The 18,797-nt window shown below is 40.0% G+C and overlaps 1 protein-coding gene across 2 annotated transcripts in view; it reads left to right on the forward strand.

Annotated features, from left to right (window-relative positions):
• Tbc1d23 (TBC1 domain family member 23) overlaps nucleotides 1–7,371 on the forward strand; it is a 73,983-nt gene extending 66,612 nt beyond the window's left edge. For both annotated transcript variants that reach the window (XM_045147644.1, XM_045147645.1), the window contains 4 exons: nucleotides 2,655–2,743; nucleotides 3,745–3,880; nucleotides 5,827–6,021; nucleotides 6,747–7,371. In XM_045147644.1, coding sequence (XP_045003579.1) covers nucleotides 2,655–2,743; nucleotides 3,745–3,880; nucleotides 5,827–6,021; nucleotides 6,747–6,828 — 502 coding nt within the window. In that variant the 3' untranslated portion in view covers nucleotides 6,829–7,371. The remainder of the gene's footprint in view (nucleotides 1–2,654; nucleotides 2,744–3,744; nucleotides 3,881–5,826; nucleotides 6,022–6,746) is intronic.
• Nucleotides 7,372–18,797: the final 11,426 nt, after the last annotated feature.

Below are 18,797 nucleotides of genomic sequence, written 5' to 3' on the forward strand. Positions count from 1 at the left end.
ACACTCCATTGAACATAGTTTGGTAATTTATAGAGTAATTTGGTATTAAATTTGTTTTACCATAAAATAAGTGATTTTATGGCCAATTCAATCACACTTTAGTCCAAGTGAAACTTTTAAGTACAAGTTAACCTATCTTGTAATTCCCAAGGATTATTTGTTAAATAGAAACCTCTAATTAGTGTGTAGTACATGTGTACTTTGTTTTGAAAGAAGAAAAGATTTCTGTTTGTTTAAATAAAAGCTAGGCTGTAGTAAGATTTTTTTTTTTTTTTTTTTGAGGTAGGGTCTCGCTCTAGCCCAGGCTGACCTGGAATTCACTATGGAGTCTCAGGGTAGCCTCCAACTCTCTGCGATCCTTCTACCTCTGCCTCCTAAGTGCTGGGATTAAAGGCGTGCGCCACCACGCCTGGCTGTAGTAAGATTTTTTATGATGTTATCCACTTAAGTTATTTAAAACATGGATTTGATTTATCCTTTATAAAACTAAGATATGAAAAAAATATTTTCCTCATATTCCTCTTCAAAGTAGATTTTTATTGTCCTCATTCATATATGACAAAGAAAGAAAAATAATAGTCTTTCTTTTGTAGTAGTAACTGAATTCTGTCCTACAAATGGCACATGCATCTGTAATCCCAATGTGGCTAGGCTACTGCATGGGAAGCAGAGCCAGGAGAATTGAAGTTTGCAGACCAGGTAGATTGGCCTTCCAAGTAGCAAAAACAAAGAGAGTCTTGTCTCAAAGAAAGTAGAAGGAGGGCTAGAGAGATGGCCCAGTAGTTAAAGGTGCTTTCTTGCAAAGCTTGAAGGACTTGGTTTGATTCCCCAGTGTCCATGTAAAGCCAGATGCACAAAGTGGCGCATGTGTTTGGAGTTCATGTGCAGTGGCACTGAGTCCTGGCATTGTTATTATCATTCATTCTTTCTCTTCTTGCAAAAAAGTAAATAAGAGCTGGGTGTGGTGGTGCACACCTTTAATCCCAGCACTCAGGAGGCAGAGTAGGAGGACTGCCATGAGCTCAAGGTCAGCCTGAGCTAGAGTAAGACACTACCTCAAAAAACCAAAAAAAAAAATAAATAAATAAAATTACTGTTTAAAAAAAAAAAAGAAAGAAAAGAAAAAGAAAGTGGAAGAAGCCGGGTGTGGTGGCACACACCTTTAATCCCAGCACTACACTAGGGTGGCAGAGGTAGGAGGATCGCTGTAAGTTCGAGGCCACCCTGAGACTACGTAGTGAATTCCAGTTAAGCCTGAACTAGAGTGAGACCCTAAAACGAAACCCCCCCCAAAAAAAGTGGAAAGACAGGATAGACACCTTGAAGTTGTCCACCAACCTCCACAAAACGCCATTGTATGCATACGCCTATCCATACACACACATACACACACACACACAAATAAAAAGGTTATACTTCCTGTCAAACTGATTAAATTTGTGTCTACACATTTCCTTTGTTTCTTCTACTTATAAGAGAAAGGCATATTCATTTTATGCTAATATTTATGCAACAGAAGTAGAATCTCATTTTTATTTAAATTATCAGTAATATACATGGAAGAAATGTTAAGAAACTTGCACCTATAAGAGAAGCCTTTGGCACTCTTAACAGGATTTTTAGTGTTATAGTTTGTTCTGTACTAAACAGTGTTCTGAGAGTCTCTCACAACCCAGAAGTAGCTGGTTTAAACCCTCACAGTTACCCTGAGTACTGGATATTATTGAGGAAACAGAACGGAGATCTAAGTACTGCCTTAAATATGAGTATTGAAATTATTATTTAATTTTTACGGATTTTTGGTGTGTATTTTGTATGTGTGAGTGCATGTTCATGTGTGTGTGTGGACACGTATGCCATGGTGCATGTGAAGATCAGAGGACAACCGTCATGTGTCTATCTTCACCTTCACCTCCTTTGAGACCAGGTCTCATGTTATTCACTGCTGCTTTTGCCAGTACCTGCCCCAGGCTTCCCGTATGTTCTCCTGTCTCCACCTCCCTTCTCACATGTAGGCATGTCTGGGATTACAGGCGCTTGCTAGAGTCCAGTGTTTCATGTCAGTGCTGGGGTTCTGAACTCAGACACTCACTGCTGCTTTTGCCAGTACCTGCCCCAGGCTTCCAGTACGTTCTCCTGTCTCCACCTCCCTTCTCACATGTAGGCATGTCTGGGATTACAGGCACTTGCTAGAGTCCGGCTTTTCTGAAACGCAGACACTCATGCTCGCGTGGCAAGCTCTTTGTCCGCTGAGCCACAGTTTTGACAGATTTAAGAGTACCAACCTATCAAGATCTTTTGAATCTTCTGCTGACATGTTTTTTTTTATTTTATTTTACAAAAGGTTATACTCTTTTTATCCCCTTGCCTCCACTCCTGTTTCCCTGGGAGGCCCTCCTCAGTGGGGTTATGATAGTCACTGTGGGGTCATGGAGGCCTCAGTCTGGAGAAGTGGGGTAAGGTTGGCCTCGGGGTGTTTCTAAACTAACATAATTTTTGTATCTTCAGCTTCCTAACACAGCTGTCCAAAGCAATGGGTGGTCCATGGGAGGCAAAGAGCATTTAAACTTCGAATATTCAGATAGTGCTTAGGGAGTAACATCTTTGATTACTTCTCAAGTGATGTTTCCTCCTTTAAAATTCTCTCCATACAGACACGTAAGCAGCAGTGACCGAGTAGGCAAGCCTTACCGCGGCGTGAAGCCCGTCTTCAGCATTGGGGATGAAGAAGAGTACGACACAGGTGGAGTAGAACCGGGCGCTCATCCCGGGCTAGCAGGCGGCCTGGGGCTTTCCTATGAGCGTTTGGGTTTTAGATAGCTTAAATTTTCCCTCTTAGAAATCCATGCAGACAACGCATGACCCATATACCTCAACAAGGCGGGCCCAAGGGGAGGGTAGGTCACGGATGAGCCTAATAATGGTCCCCAACTGACTATATTTGCTGAATACAAAACTAATAAAAAATTTAAAAAAGAAAGAAATTCATGCAGAAATGTCACAGGGACTTTTCACTAACAAGAGTAGTCAGCCGAGGACAAGGTAGCATTGTACATCATACCTAAGTCCATGTGACTGGATTTAAAGCTCGTCGATCACCCATTAGGAAGTTGAGAATTGCGGGATTTGAGAAATGAAATAGTCTAAAGGACCACAAGATGGGGATATTGTATCAGGGAAGTTAATCTTCATTTTATTATTTTCTTTAAAAATCAGAAACCAACAAAAAAAAGAAAGAAAAGAAAAACACTGCCATCTTTACCTCATAAGTGTTTATCACAGAAGAGTCCAGCCATCTCAGTGTAGACTGACTGACAGCTCAGCGACACAAACAGTCCAGCTGTCTCTGTGTAGACTGACAGTCAGCTCAGCTACGCAAACAGTCCAGCCGTCTCTGTGTAGACTGACAGTCAGCTCAGTGACACAAACAGTCCAGCCGTCTCTTTATAGACTGACAGCTCAATGACATGAACAGCCCAGCCATCTCCGTGTAGACTGACAATTAGTTACATGATTTGTATTACACTTCTTCAAAAGTGTATTCTCAGTATTTTCACCTCAATTTCCTACTAGAAAAAGTGATGTGTCCTTTTCTATCATAGAGACTGGCATAAAAAAAATGGAGCAGTAAGGTTAGAATTGATTTTTTTTTCTTACATCAGATGCTCAAAATAAAACAGTTTACAAGTTGCTGAGAATTTTATTAATGATGATACCTGCCTTAATATTTTAATTTCTTTATAGATGAAATTGACAGTTCTTCAATGTCAGATGATGATAGAAAAGAAGTTGTAAACATTCAGACTTGGATAAACAAGCCAGACATCAAGCATCATTTTCCTTGTAAAGAAGTGAAAGAGAGCGGACACATGTTTCCTAGGTACTTTTAGAAATATCTTCTTCTGAAGTAGACATTGGGGAAGCTAATAATTAAAAACCAAATTGCAGTGGAACTTTTATTCAATACAAGAAGACGTAATTTCCTCCTGGCAACTTGTATTATGTGTCTCAATCTGAAAGTATTTAATATCTATTTTGAAAAGTCGTATAGCAGTTACATCTTTTCACAGTAGCCCACCTGCGTATGGAACGCAGATCACTGCTCTGCTTTTTCATCAGCCCATTCTGAGGGCTTGCACGTGTGATGCTTCACACCGACGGCTTCAGTGTGTGCCCGGGAGCAAGCTCATGTTTTGGTAGCCCTCCAGTACCAGCGTGTCACCACTTCAAGATGTTTATTAACATACTTATAAATATTTTATTTTATTTATTTATGAGAGAAAGAGGGAGAGGAAGAGAGAATGGGCACACCAGGGCATCCAGCTACTGCAAACAGACTCCAGATACATGTGCTACCTTGTACATCTGGCTTATATGAGTCCTGGGGAATCAAACCTGGGTCCTTTGGCTTTCCAGGCAAGCTTCTTAGCAGCTAAGCCCTTTGCAGCCCTCACCTATTTTTGTTATTATCATCACCCACCATACAGTCCATACTGAGAAACTGCTGTGTCCTCAAGGTATCTCTGGCAGTCTCTTTTTCCTTCTGGAGCCAGAGGCCAGCTGCTGTTGAGACATTGCATTTATCTGTTTTATCTCTTGGTTCTCACCCAGTTTTTTCATAGCATTTTCCGGGCTCTTCCTTGTCATGATTCTTTATGTGCAAGCCAGGTGTCTTGCAGAATCTTTCACACTGTATACAAAAGTATTATAGCTATATTAAAAGTGACTTAATGTACAATTTTTGTTTTCCTTTTTTCAAAATCTGTGTTTATTTTGCCTTGGAGACCTTGGCTATGCTATTAAATGATGTAGTCTTTGATATGTTGACTGAGACTAGTTTTTTTGTTTGTTTGTTTTTTTGTGGTAGGGTGTCTAGCCCAAGCTGACCTGGAATTCACTATGTAGTCTCAGGCTGGCCTTGAACTCACAGTGATTCTCCTACCTCGGCCTTCCGAGTGCTGGGATTAAAGGCATGCACCACCGTGTTGAGCACTGGTTTTGAATATAGGATAATCCTCCTAAAAGTCTGAATGGCAGACATTTCAACTAAAAATTAATAAGGATTTAAATATTGAATTTTTTGCTTTATGTGCTTTATGTAATTTACTCTTGCATAGTTTTGGTATTTCTTAATAAGACCTTAGTTTTATTTTCAATTAAAGAAAATTTAAAAAGCTTCTGTTGTATAGCTTACTTAGTTTATATATTATTCATTATATTTTAACACAAAAATAATTTCATTTAAAATTGAACATTTTAAGGGTAGGATTGCTTGCAATGCAATCTTCCAGATACAGAATGGCCAAAATAATCTCATTTAAAATTGAACATTTTAAGGGTAGGATTGCTTACAGTGCAATCTTCCAGATACAGAATGGCCAATATCCATGACCTCACAGTGTCTGGCACTACCTACACACAAAACCATCACAATAGGAGGAAAAGATGATATTAGCATAAAAGAGACTAATTAATTGAGAGGGGGAGGAGATACAATGGAAAATGGATATGTGAAGGGGAAAGTAGGGGAGGGGAGAAAATTTTCATGGTTTATTTTCTATAATTATGAAAATTGTCGATAAAAAGTTTAAAAAGAATTTAACAAAAGGCCAAAAAATATAAAATAAGGGCCAGGCGTGGTGGCGCACACCTTTAATGCCAGCACTTGGGAGCCACTCTGAGACTAGAGTGAATTCCAGGTCAACCTGGACTAGAGCGAGACCCTACCTTGAAAAAAATAAATAAATAAAATTGAACCCTCTGTTTTGAATACATTGCTTTTAAACTTTTCTTTCTTTCTTTTGATGCTTTTTTGTGTGTCTCAAGTCATCTGTTGGTTACTGCAACGCATATGTACTGCTTAAGGGAGATCCTTTCACGAAAAGGATTGGCTTATATCCAGTCTCGACAAGCGCTAAATTCTGTAGTTAAAATCACGTCAAAAAAAAAGCATCCTGAGCTAATTACCTTCAAGTATGGAAACAGCAGTGCTTCGGGAATAGAAATCTTGGCTATCGAAAGGTAAGGTTTCACTGAAGTGGTATAGACTATAACACTGATATCCTTTTCTATTTTGGCAGGTGGATAGTGAATAAGATCCTTGAAACTCTTTTCTAAATAGCCCTTGCAGTCCTTTTCTCACTAATACTTACTCAAATGTGGCTTAGCCACTAGTGCATAACATAAACATAGCAAATTCATGAACTTTTGCCCATTAGTGCCTTTAAGGTCATCTATTCCATTGCTTTGTACTACTGCTGACTTGCAGTGAAATACACTTTTCTTAACATGTGTTTTGCTTTGTATTTTAATTTTCCTTCATCAAAAACATCTTAGTTTAAGCTGGGTGTGTTGAAGTATTTGCTGAAGTTCCCCTAGTAAGTATTGAAATTGCCATTGCCTTTGAAATTGGATGTCATCAAGTGATTTTGTAGGAAATTAAATTACACCTATACTAGGCAGCAGGATATAAGATTTGATTGCTTGTGTTTATTATCTAGCTATAATGTATACTTAATTAGTTCAAAGAATTTTAGCTGAGCACTGGGAAAGCTATATCATTTTTATTAATTTTTCTTTCCAAGTAAGCTTTCGATTATCTGTTGGGGTTAGTATATGATAGGAAAAGGAGGTGTCTCTGCTGGCTTTGCAAGTCTCTTGCCTAAGAATCAGCAATACGGTGCAAGTGATTGATTGATGGATGGATGGATTGATTGATTGATTGATTGATGTTTTTCCCTCCACAGGTATTTGATTCCGAATGCAGGGGATGCTACCAGAGCCATAAAACAACAGATCATGAAAGTTTTAGATGCTTTGGAAAGTTAATATGAAAGAAGATTATTTAAATGAAATCAAGAGAAACATAAACATCTATTTCCTGACTGAGTACTAACCAGAGACCTTTCATCTGCTCATGTGGGTGCTTGAATGGAAGGTCTAAGTGCAAATTATTGTGTTCAATCTTGGGATGGTAAACTTTTTAAAAAACAATTTCTTTTGCAATTTTGATTTTATAAATGATTTACTATAAAAGCCAGTTGTTAAATGACTTGAAGTAACTGGCCTTGTGCCCTTACAGACCAAGGGCACAGAATGCAGTTCTGTTTTGAAGAGCTGTTTTAAGGAACATGCATCACATTCAGGTTTTAAAACAACTATACACATACATATTTGCAATGTCTTCACTGAAAATTAGAGATAGAATTAGTTGAGGAGACTTCCTTATTTACTAACTTTTAGTTTTAACCAGTGAGCAATATCAGAAACTAAAAATATAGGATAATAATTAGGTCAGTTTCTGTTCTTAAAAAAAAAAAAAAGAAATCTTTTTAATGAAATGGATGAAGATCCCAGCCAACTCAAAATATAGCCCAGCTAGTGAAATACCAAAACATTAGTTTCTGCGTCATCTTTGTTCCATTAGGTAGTTACTTGGATACTAAGTGCTTCAGAAATACTAAGCAAGCGTCATCCTAATGGTTCCTAAGGAGAAGTTAAAAGCAATGTAATGAGTAAGGCATGTTAAGGTTAAAATTAGCATTTGGGGGGCAGAATTGTATTCATAAAATTATATTCATAAAATTGGTCTTATCACAGGTAAGTCATTTGATTTAGGATATTTCAAAACTTGTGTTGAACACAATGATTTATCCTCTTTGGATAATCTGTGACCACACTAATGTCCACATAAACAAAGGCCATATAATCAGAGAGCTGTATAAATTTCCATTTTTTTATATCACTTCCTAAAATTTTCTTCCTTCTGTTTTGTCTCATTAAAATTTCAGTGGTTTGAAACTTTATCCTTCTAATGTGACAAACCTGAGCAGTCTGCTTTGTTTTTTACTTTTTTCAGCTTTACTGTGGCCCATATTAGTCACATGGTGAGATCCAGAAGCATCTTGGGGCTATGGGATGATTTTATAAAGTCTGTGTGGAAAGTAGCAAATAAAACCAACCATGTCCTAAAATATAATAGATTATCTCTAAGGGGTTGATAGAAATACCTGGATATTCCCTGGTAATAGCCAGTTATTTTAATTTACTTAATGGAAATCAAGTGAATAAAAGATAACATAATTCAAAAAATTTTGTTTTCATATCTAAATAAAAACTATTTGAGTGGTTGAAGACATTTGCATGAAAATGCACATTGTGCAATATTTGATATTTATAATTCTTCCCCTAAACTGTTGTATTGCATTTTCCCATTTTCTTGACACTTCCTTTGAAATGTCCTGAAGCCTCATTTTTCACCCATCTCAGCTATGGGACTTTTCTTTTTTTCATAATACTGATGTAAAGATGTTTGTGTTACTGTTTATAAATTACAATTGTAAATAAACTGGTACAGTTTGCTCAAAACTTCTGTTCTCAAGGCTGTTTCTTCTTTTTTTTCTCTCTCATATGTAAATAGCTAAATGCTACAAAGTTAGGATTTTATGCGCATGTTTGTGTTAGGCTCCTCACTCTGCTCATAGACAGTCCTCATCTGAAATAACACACCAGGTGTGGAGTAACTCCAGCCTGCCACGCAGAAGGCCCTAGGGTCAATACCAGCACCACCAAAAGGGTAATAATGACCTGATAACACAGTGTCGCCATAAAAGATCAGTTATCCAGTTAGAGGATAACTAGTGAGAGGTTACAAGATTGTGAGGTTGATTTCAGTTTTTGTACTTTGAAGATGAGGAAACCAAACCTTAAAGAATTGGAAAATGAAGCCGGGCGTGGTGGCACACGCCTTTAATCCCAGCATTCGGGAGGCAGACATAGGAGGATTGCTGTGAGTTCAAGGCCACCCTAGACTACATAGTGAATTCCAGGTCAGCCGAGGCTAGAGTGAAACCTTACCTGGAAAAACAAAAAAGAACTGGAAAGTGTCTCCTCTTTTCTCCCTGTTCCTGGACTTGTAGTCGCTGTGGTGCTTCCACTGTCAATTCAACAGGACCTAGAGTCACCTAGGAGACAAACCTCTGGACATGTCTGTGAGAGATTTTCATTTTTTAATGTTTACTTGCAAGCACAGAAAAAGAGAGAGAGAGAGAGAATGGATACACTAGGGCCTCTAGCCACTGCAAGTGAACTCCAGATATGTGTGCCACTTTGTGCGTCTGGCTTTACATGGGTACTGGGGAATTGAACCTGGATAATCTTTGCAGGCAAGTGCCTTAACCACTGAGCAATCTTTCCAGCCCCTTGAGACATTTTCTGTATTGGGCTAACTGAGGTGGGATGAACCACCTTACATATTGCTGGTGCCATTCCATGGGCTGGGCATCGCAGACTGAATAAAAAGAACATTAACCTCTCTGCTTCAGGCTGGATGCTATGTGATCACCCACCTCAAGCTCCTACTGTTTTGTAACCTCTGCTGTGATGCACCACACCCTCAAACTGTGAGCCGAAATCAGTCCTTCTCTAAGTTGCATTTGTCAAGTGTTTATATAGCAATGAGAGAAATCACTAATATAATTGCTTATTACAGTATAATAATCTCTTCATAGACCACTTGTCTCCCATTCATAAAACATGTCTTACAGTAAGATGATAAATTTATACTGATGCACTCAACTACTTTTGCTACTGGTATGTTTCACTTTAACTCCTTAAAATAGATATGTTCTGTTCTAACTGGCAGAAATTTGCAGTTCTATATAAAGTTAATAGTTGGAACTTTTTTGGATAATGGTGTACCCAAAAGTCATAGCCTGTTACTAAAAAAATGTTTCAGTGCCAGGGATGGGATACCTCCCAGTGAGTTGTTGGCATTTAACTGACCCCCCCCCAAAAAAAAAAATTACAGGGCATTGTAAAGGCTTCTGGTTTCCCACCAGAAGTAGATGGTAAGACCATATTGCTGAAGACTGCACATGCTTGGGCTGCAAGGTAAAACCAAGCTGGAGCTCAACTGAAAACCTCCTCCCTGTAGACCAGCTGACAGAAAGCTGTAAACAGCTATGCTGCTTGCAACCCTATGGGAGACAGAAGTCATCAGTGGTGATAAACAGCAGTGGACATTACAAGCCTTAAGACTAGCCAGCCAGGCCAAATGAACCAGCGGGCGAAATAGTGGCATATCTATTACAGGGAAAACGAACTGTTCTCTAACTGGACTGGAGGCCTGCTTCATGGACGGGAATACATACCTGGTACTAAAAACCTAGTCAAAACCCGATGGCAGGGGAGGTCATGAGCCCTAGGGGAGTTATGCCTGCTATTGTCTGGCTAAGTACATACACTATGCTCACCAAACTGCCCTGTAATCACTTTTCTTAACATCCATACCCATATATTAATGCTACTCTCACTTTTTTTGTTGTTTTTTGTTTTGTTTTGTTTTTTGAGGTAGGGACTCACTCTAGTCCAGGCTGACCTGGAACTCACTATGGAGTCTCAGGGTGGCCTCGAACTCACTGCGATCCTCCTACCTCTGCCTCCCAAGTGCTGGGGCTAAAGGTGTGCGCTACCACGCCCGGCTATTCTCTTTTGGTTAGAGAAGCTTCTCTTTTCAGATGGTGGTGACCACTAGGATCACTCAAAAGGCACCATAGTGCTGAGAAGCGACAGAGGAGTGTTGAGCACTGAGACATCTCTTACATTTTCCAAGGCTCAGGGTCATTGCAGAAGAAGTGGTGGAAAGAATGTCAGAGCCAAAGGAAGGGTAGGACTGCTTACAGTCTTCCAGACACAAAAGCCTGGTGGTGATGCACATCTTTAATCCCAGCACTCAGGAGGCAGAGGTAGGAGGATCTCCATGAGTTCGAGGCCACTCTGAGACTACATAGTTAATTCCAGGTAAACCTGGACCAGAGAGAAACCCTACCTTGAAGCACCCCCCCAAAAAAAAGCCTAGATATCCATGACCTCACAGTGCCTGGTACTACCTGCACAAGACCCTCGTAATAGGAAAAAATGACATAGAAGACTTAATTGAGAGGGGGAGGAGATATGATGGAGGGCGGATATGTGAAGGGGAAAGTGGGGGAGGGAAGGGAATTATGTATTATTGTCCATAATTATGGAAGTTGTCAATTAAAAAGGTTAAATAAATGAAGCTGGACTGGAGGGATGGCTTAGCGGTTAAGGCGTTTGCCTTCAAAGCCAAAAGGCCCAGGTTCTATTCCCCAGGACCCACGTTAGCCAAATGCACAAGGGGGTGCATGTGTCTGGAGTTCGTTTGTAGAGGCCCTAGTGTGCCCATTCTCTCTCTCCCTCTTCCTCTGTCAAATAAATAAATAAATAATATTTTTTTAAAAAATGAAGCTGACAGTTTGAGCTGGGCACATATATAGTTAAGTAATAGAGCACTTGGTTAGATTTGCAAGCTCTTAGATTCTGTTATGTCTCAGATGCTGTCCCTTTACAAGTGCAGAGATGGGGCTGGAGAGACAGTTTAAGGCACTTGCCTGCAAAGTCGAAGGATCCAGGTTCTATCCTCCAGGACCCATGTAAGCCAGATGTACAAGGTGGCGCGTGTGTCTGGAGTTTCTTTGCAGTGGCTAAAGGCCCTGGCATGCTCATTCTCTCTCTCTCTCTCTCTAATAAATAAAAAAAAAAAAATTTAAGTGCAGAGATGGCTGTACAGACACAACCACACTACTCTGCAGAATCCCAAGCACAGTAAGACAGAAAACACCAAAAAGATGGTACAATAGCTCAGCAGTTAAAGGCTTGCAAAGCCTACTAGCCTGGGTTCAATTCCACAGCCACCCGCATAAAGCTGGATGCAAAAGGTGGCACAAGCATCTGGCATTTTCAATAGGAAGAGACCCCGGCATTCCTATGCCACACATCCAAATAAATAAAGTGCTAATAAAAAAGGCTGGCAGGCTTCTCACTGGACCTAAGCACACAGAAGCCTTAAGTAGGGCAGGACAACAGAGCGAGCTTCCCACTGCTTGGAGCCACAGCATCCACATTTATGACATAACCTATAATGCTTTCCTTGCCCTGACATTCAGCAACCTAGACATGTCCATCTTGTAGCAAGGCCTTATTGCCAATTAGAGACTCCTCCCGTTTAAATGTTTATGAAAGTAAGCAATTTACATTGTTGGGGAGTGAATGGTGGATCCCCTTGCCCAGGCTTCTGCTGTGTGTGTGCGCATGTGCGCGCGCACGTGTGTACAGCTTTAATTCTGAAATCTGTTGCCACTTCTGTCAAACTTGGAAGAATCTGCTTTTTATTTTTCTTATAGATTCCATCCCCAGCACAACTAAATGAATGAATGAATGAATTAATTAATACAGCACCACTAAATCAATTAATGGGTAAATAAATAAGTTTGACTGTTTGACTTGGAAGAAATTCATCTCTAGATTGTCAGCAATATCTCAATTTGACCATTAATGTGAACTTAAACAAAAGAGAACAGCAGCGAAATCTCTCTAGACCAGCATGGTGATGGGCACTTGGAATGCCAGCACTTAGGAGGCTGTGGCAAGAGGATCTGAAGGTCAAGGTCGGCCTAAACTACATAGTACAACACTGGTGGCTCACGCTTTTAATCCCAGCACGCAGGGGACAGACGTAGGAGGATCGCCAAGAGTTCAAGGCCACCCTGAGACCACATAGTGAATTCCAGGTCAGCCTGGACTAGAGTGAGACCCTACCTCGAAAAACAAAGACTTTAATTAATTAATTAATTAATTAATTAAAATGAATTGGAACATTAAGAACAAAACAGGGACAGAAGGAAGTGGGAAAGGCAATGAGACCAGATGCAAACGCTTGGCCACTGGACCCACTCCTACCTCCGAGACCCCACTGGAGCTGCTCTTGGCACCCAAACCTGAATCTAGCCCCAGTGCCCATACCTTTGCTTTGACAGACCTGCGCTCAGGTCTGCTTCCGCCTTGAGCCCACCGTTGCTCATCTTTGGCACCTTTACCTGCAGTCTTGAGGCTGCAATTTGTCCGTGCCTCTGCCTCGGGGCGACCCACAGCTCCTGGCTCCCCATCGATCGGACGGGGCCCATGGCTGCAGCGGTCCCAGGTCCTGCTGCAGCGGGACCTGCTGTTGCCGCAGCTCCTGGCTTCTGCCCTGGCAGGCCCCATGGCACTGACGGTCGCGGTGTTGCTGGGACGGGACCCAATGCTCTGGCAGGTCCTGGCTTCCGCCTCCAACAGACCCTTCTTCACTGCTATCTCATGGCCAGCGAAAGGTTCAGAGCCGCAACGCTTGATGGTGACCGTCAGTCTGCAGCGCGGCCACTGAGTGAGGAAGTCGGACCTGTCACCTGCACCTTTTTGCACCTCTCGCCATCTCAGAGGCTGACAGGAGTTCTGGGCTTCCAGTCCGTGTTGTGTTACACTACGAAAAAAAAATCCCACTTGATTTTTCACCCTTCACTGTCTTTCCACTTTATACCTCATGGTAGAGAGTCAAGAACGCAGAATTGACTGTATCAGACCTAATAATGAACTCATCGATTCCACAGTAACTACCAACAAATGACAACTCTCTAAGGGCAAAATGTATTCTCTCTAGTGTACAACAAATTAACAACAACAATAATAATAGTGTATTTTTTTCTTTGTGATGAATAAAAGGGCGTCTATCATTGCTATTTATCAATGAAGTTCTTTCAGATGTAGACTTCTGATTTGAACATTTAGGCTTCATTCCCCCCCCCCCCTTGGATTTTGAAGGTAGGGTCTCACTCTAGCCCAGGCTGACCTGGAATTCACTATGGAGACTCAGGGTGGCCTCAAACTCATAGCAATCCTCCTACCTCTGCCTCCCAAGTGCTGGGATTAAAGGCACGTGCCACCATGTCTGCCTCTTCATCTTTTGTTAAAATATTCTCTTTTTTTGTTTTATTTACTTGAAAGAGAGAGAGAGAGAGAAAGAAGCAGAGAGAGAATGGGTGCACCAAGGCCTTCAGCCACTGCAAACGAACTCCAGGTGCATGTACCACCTTGTGCATCTGGCTTACATGGGTCCTGGGGAATCAAACCTGTATCCTTCGGCTTTGTAGACAAGCACCTTAATCGATAAGCCATTTCTCCAGCCCTAGGCTTCATCTTTTAAGATTTGAAGTGTAGCAACAAATACTGGTGAAATGGGAATTTGTGAATTTCTAAAGCTGTAGTACCTTTAAAAGGCTAGTGCTTCTCTCTCCCTCTCTCTGCCTCTTTCTCTCTCTGTATGTTGCTCTCAAATAAATAAATAAATAAAAACCAAAAAAAGGCTAGGGCAGATCCATCTATACCGCTCCTTGGTATATACCCTAAGGACTCTACTGTAGAGATACTTGCTCATCTGTGTTTATTGTTGCTCTATTCACAATAGCTAGGAACGGGAACCCATCCAGATGCTCTTCAATTGATGAATGGATAAAAAGATATAGTACATTTACACAACAGACATTTACTCAGCTGGGACTAAAGGTGTGCACCACCACACCCGACTTCTTTCCACATTTTTTTAAATTTTTTAACTTTTATTAACATTTTCCATGTTTATAAAAAAAAATCCCATGGTAATTCTCTCCCTTCCCTCCCCCGACACCTTCCCTTTTGAAATTCCATTCTCCATCATATTACCTTCCCATCTCAATCATTGTACTTACATATATACAATATCAACCTATTAAGGACCCTCCTCCCTTCCTTTCTCTTCCCTTTATATCTCCCTTTTAGCTTACTGGCCTCTGCTACTAAGTATTTTCCTTCTCACGCAGAAACCCAATCATCTGTAGCTAGGATCTATATATGAGAGAGAACATGTGGCGCTTGGCTTTCTGGGCCTGGGTTACCTCACTTAGTATAATCCTTTCCAGGTCCATCTATTTTTCTGCAAACTTTATAACTTCATTTTTCTTTACCGCTGAGTAGAACTCCATTGTATAAATGTGCCACATCTTCATTATCCCCACATCAGTTGAGGAACATCTAGGCTGGTTCCATTTCCCAGCTACTATAAATTGAGCAGCAATAAACATGGTTGAGCACGTACTTCTAAGGAAATGAGATGAGTCCTTCGGATATATGTCTAGGAGTGCTATAGCTGGGTCATATGGTAGATCAATCTGTAGCTGTTTTAGGAACCTCCACACTGATTTCCACAATGGCTGGACCAAATTGCATTCCCACCTGCACTGTAGAAGGGTTCCTCTTTTTCCACATCTCCGCCAACATTTATGATCATTTGTTTTCATGATGGTGGCCAGTCTGACAGGAGTGAGATGGAATTTCAATGTAGTTTTTTTTTAATATTTTTTTAAAATATTTATTTATTTAAAAAAAATTTTTTTAAATATTTTTTATTCATTTTTTATTTATTTATTTGAGAGCGACAGACACAGAGAGAAAGACAGATAGAGGGAGAGAGAGAGAATGGGCGTGCCAGGGCTTCCAGCCTCTGCAAACGAGGCTCCAGACACGTGCGCCCCCTTGTGCATCTGGCTAACGTGGGTCCTGGGGAACCGAACCTTGAACCGGGGTCCTTAGGCTTCACCGGCAAGCGCTTAACCGCTAAGCCATCTCTCCAGCCCTAAAAATATTTTATTATTTATTTATTTATTTACTTGAGAGAGAGAGAGAGAGATAGAATGAGAATGGGCATGCCAGAGCTTCTAGCCACTGCATACAACCTCCAAACGCATGTGCCACCTTGTGCATCTGGCTTACATGGGTCCTGGGGAACTGAACCGGGGTCCTTTGGCTTTATAGGCAAGCGCCTTAACCACTAAGCCATCTCCCCAGCCCCTAAAATATTTATTTATTTATTATTTATTTGAGAGCAACAGACAGAGAAAGAGGCAGAGAGAGAGAGAGAGAGAGAGAGAATGGGGCCTCCAGCCACTGCAAATGAACTCCAGACGCGTGCGCCCCTGTGTGCATCTGGCTAACATGGGTCCTGGGGAATCAAGCCTCGAACCGGGGTCCATAGGCTTCACAGGCAAGAGCTTGACCGCTAAGCCATCTCTCCAGCCCTCAATGTAGTTTTAATCTGCATTTCCCTGATGACTAGTGATATAGAACATTTTTTTAGATGCTTATATGCCATTCGTATTTCTTCCTTTGAGAATGCTCTATTTAGCTCCATAGCCCATTTTTTGATTGGCTTGTTTGATTCCTTATTATTTAACTTTTTGAGTTACTTGTATATCCTAGATATTAATCCTCTATCAGCTATATAGCTGGCGAAGATTTTTTCCCATTCTGTAGGTTGCCTATTTGCTTTTATCACTGCGTCCTTTGCAGTGCAAAATCTTTGTAATTTCATGAAGTCCCAGTGACTAATCTGTGGTTTTATTGCCTGAGCAATTGGGGTTGTATTCAGAAAGTCTTTGTCAAGACCAATATATTAAAGGGTTTCCCTACTTTTTCCTCTAGCAGTTTCAGAGTTTCAGGTCTGATTAAGGTTTTTAATCTATTTGGACTTAATTCTTGTGCATGGTGAGAGAGAAGAATCTATTTTCATCCTTCTACTTTTCCCAACACCATTTGCTGAAGAGGCTGTCTTTTCTCCAATGACTATTTTTGGCATTTTTATTGAATATCAGGTGGCTATAGCTACCTGGACTTACATCTGGGTCCTCTATTCTGTTCCACTAATCTACATGTCTGCTTTTGTGCCAGTACCATGCGGTTTTTGTTACTATGGCTCTGTAGTATAGGTTAAAATCAGGTATGGTGATACCACCAGCCTTATTTTTGTTGCTCAGTATTATTTTAGATATTCGAGGTTTTTTGTGATTCCAAATGAATTTTTGGATTGTTTTTTCTATTTCCATGAAGAATGCCTTTGGAATTTTGATAGGGATTGCATTAAATGTATAGATTGCTTTTGGTAAAATTGCCATTTTCACAATATTGATTCTTCCAATCCAGGAACAAGGGATGTTTCTCCACTTTCTAGTGTCTTCTGCAATTTCTCGCTTGAGTGTTTTAGAGGTCTCATTGTAGAGATTCTTTACTTCCTTCATTAGGTTTATTCCAAGGTACTTTATTATTTTTTTGATGCAATTGTAAATGGGAGTGATTCTCTGATTTCATCCTCTGTGTGTTTGTTGTTAGCATATATGAAGGCTACTGATTTCTGTGTATTTATTTTGTATCATGCTACATGCCTGTAGGTTTTTATCAGCTCTAACAGTTTGCTAGTAGAGTCTTTAGGGTCCTTTAGGTATAGAATCATGACATCGGAAATAATGATAACTTGATGTCTTCCTTTCCAATTTGTATCCCTTTTATGTGTGTCTCTTGCCTTATTGCTATGGCTAAGACTTCCAGTCCTATATTAAATAAAAGTGGGGACAGTGGACACCCTTGTCTTGTTCCTGATTTTAGTGGAAAAGCTTCCAGTTTTTCCCCATTTAGTAATATGTTGGCTGTAGGCTTGTCATAAATAGCTTTTATTGTATTGAGATATATTCCTTCTATTCCCAGTCTCTGTAGGACTTTTATCATTAAGGGATGTTGGATTTTGTCAAATGCTTTCTCTGCATCTAATGAGATGATCATGTGATTTTTGTCCTTCAACCTGTTTATATAATGTATTACATTTATAGATTTGCATATATTGAACCATCCCTGCATCTCTGGGATAAAGCCTAATTGGTCAGGATGAATGATCTTTTTGATATACTCTTGTATAATGTTTGCCAATATTTTGTTGAGAATTTTTGCATCTATGTTCATGATGGAGATTAGTCTGTAATTTTCTTTTCTTTGTTCTATCTTTGCCTGGTTTGGGTATCAGGGTGATGCTGGCCTCATAGAAGGAGTTTGGTAGAATTCCTTCTTTTTCTATTTCCTGGGAAAGCTTAAGAAGCAATGGTGTTAGCTCTTCCTTAAAGGTCTGGTAAAATTCAGCAATGAATCCATCTGGGCCTGGGCTTTTTTTAGTTGGGAGATTATTGGTAACTGTTCGGATCTCCATGTTTGTCATAGGTCTATTTAAGTGATTAATCTCATTCTGATTTAATTTAGGTAGGTCATATAAATCAAGGAAATCATCCATTTCTTTCAGATTTTCATACTTTGTGGAGTATTTGCTTTTATACTATGTCCTTATGATTTTTTGAATCTCTCTGGAATCTGTTGTGATGTTACCTTGTTCATCTCTGCTTTTATGAATTTGTGTCTCTTCTCTCTTTCTTTTGGTCAGATTTGCTAAGGGTTTATCAATCTTGTTTATCCTTTCAAAGAACCAACTCTTTGTTTCATTAATTCTTTGGATATTTTTTGTTTCTATTTCATTAATTTCTGCCCTAATCTTTATTATTTCTTCCTGTCTACTGATTTTTGGTTTACCTTGTTCTTCTTTTTCCAAGGCTTTAAGGTGATAGGTTGTTTACTTGCGACCTTTCTAATTTCTTAACATAGGCATGTGAGGCTATAAATTTACCTCTTAGAACTGCCTTCATTGTGTCCCAGAGATTTTGATATGTTGTATTCTCATTATCATTTGATTCTATAAATTTTTTGATTTCCTTCTTGATTTCTTCATTGACCCATTCATCATTTAGTAGTGTATTGTTTAGTTTCCATGAGTTTATGTATGCTCTATAGCCTTTCTTGCTACTGATTTGTAGTTTAATTCCATTGTGGTCAGACAGAATGGAAGGAATTATTTCAATTTTCCTGAATTTGTTAAGATTTGCTTTGTGTCCTAATATATGGTCTGTTTTAGAGAATGTTCCATGTGCTGCTGAAAAGAATGTATATTTTGCAGCCTTTGGATGAAATGTCCTGTATATATCTGTTCAATCCATTCCTTCTATGACCTCATTTAGTCCAGATGCCTCTCTGTTTATTTTTTCCCAGGATGACCTGTCAAT

The sequence above is a fragment of the Jaculus jaculus genome, chromosome 4, assembly GCF_020740685.1.
Source record: "Jaculus jaculus isolate mJacJac1 chromosome 4, mJacJac1.mat.Y.cur, whole genome shotgun sequence".
NCBI classification, from domain to species: domain Eukaryota; kingdom Metazoa; phylum Chordata; class Mammalia; order Rodentia; family Dipodidae; genus Jaculus; species Jaculus jaculus.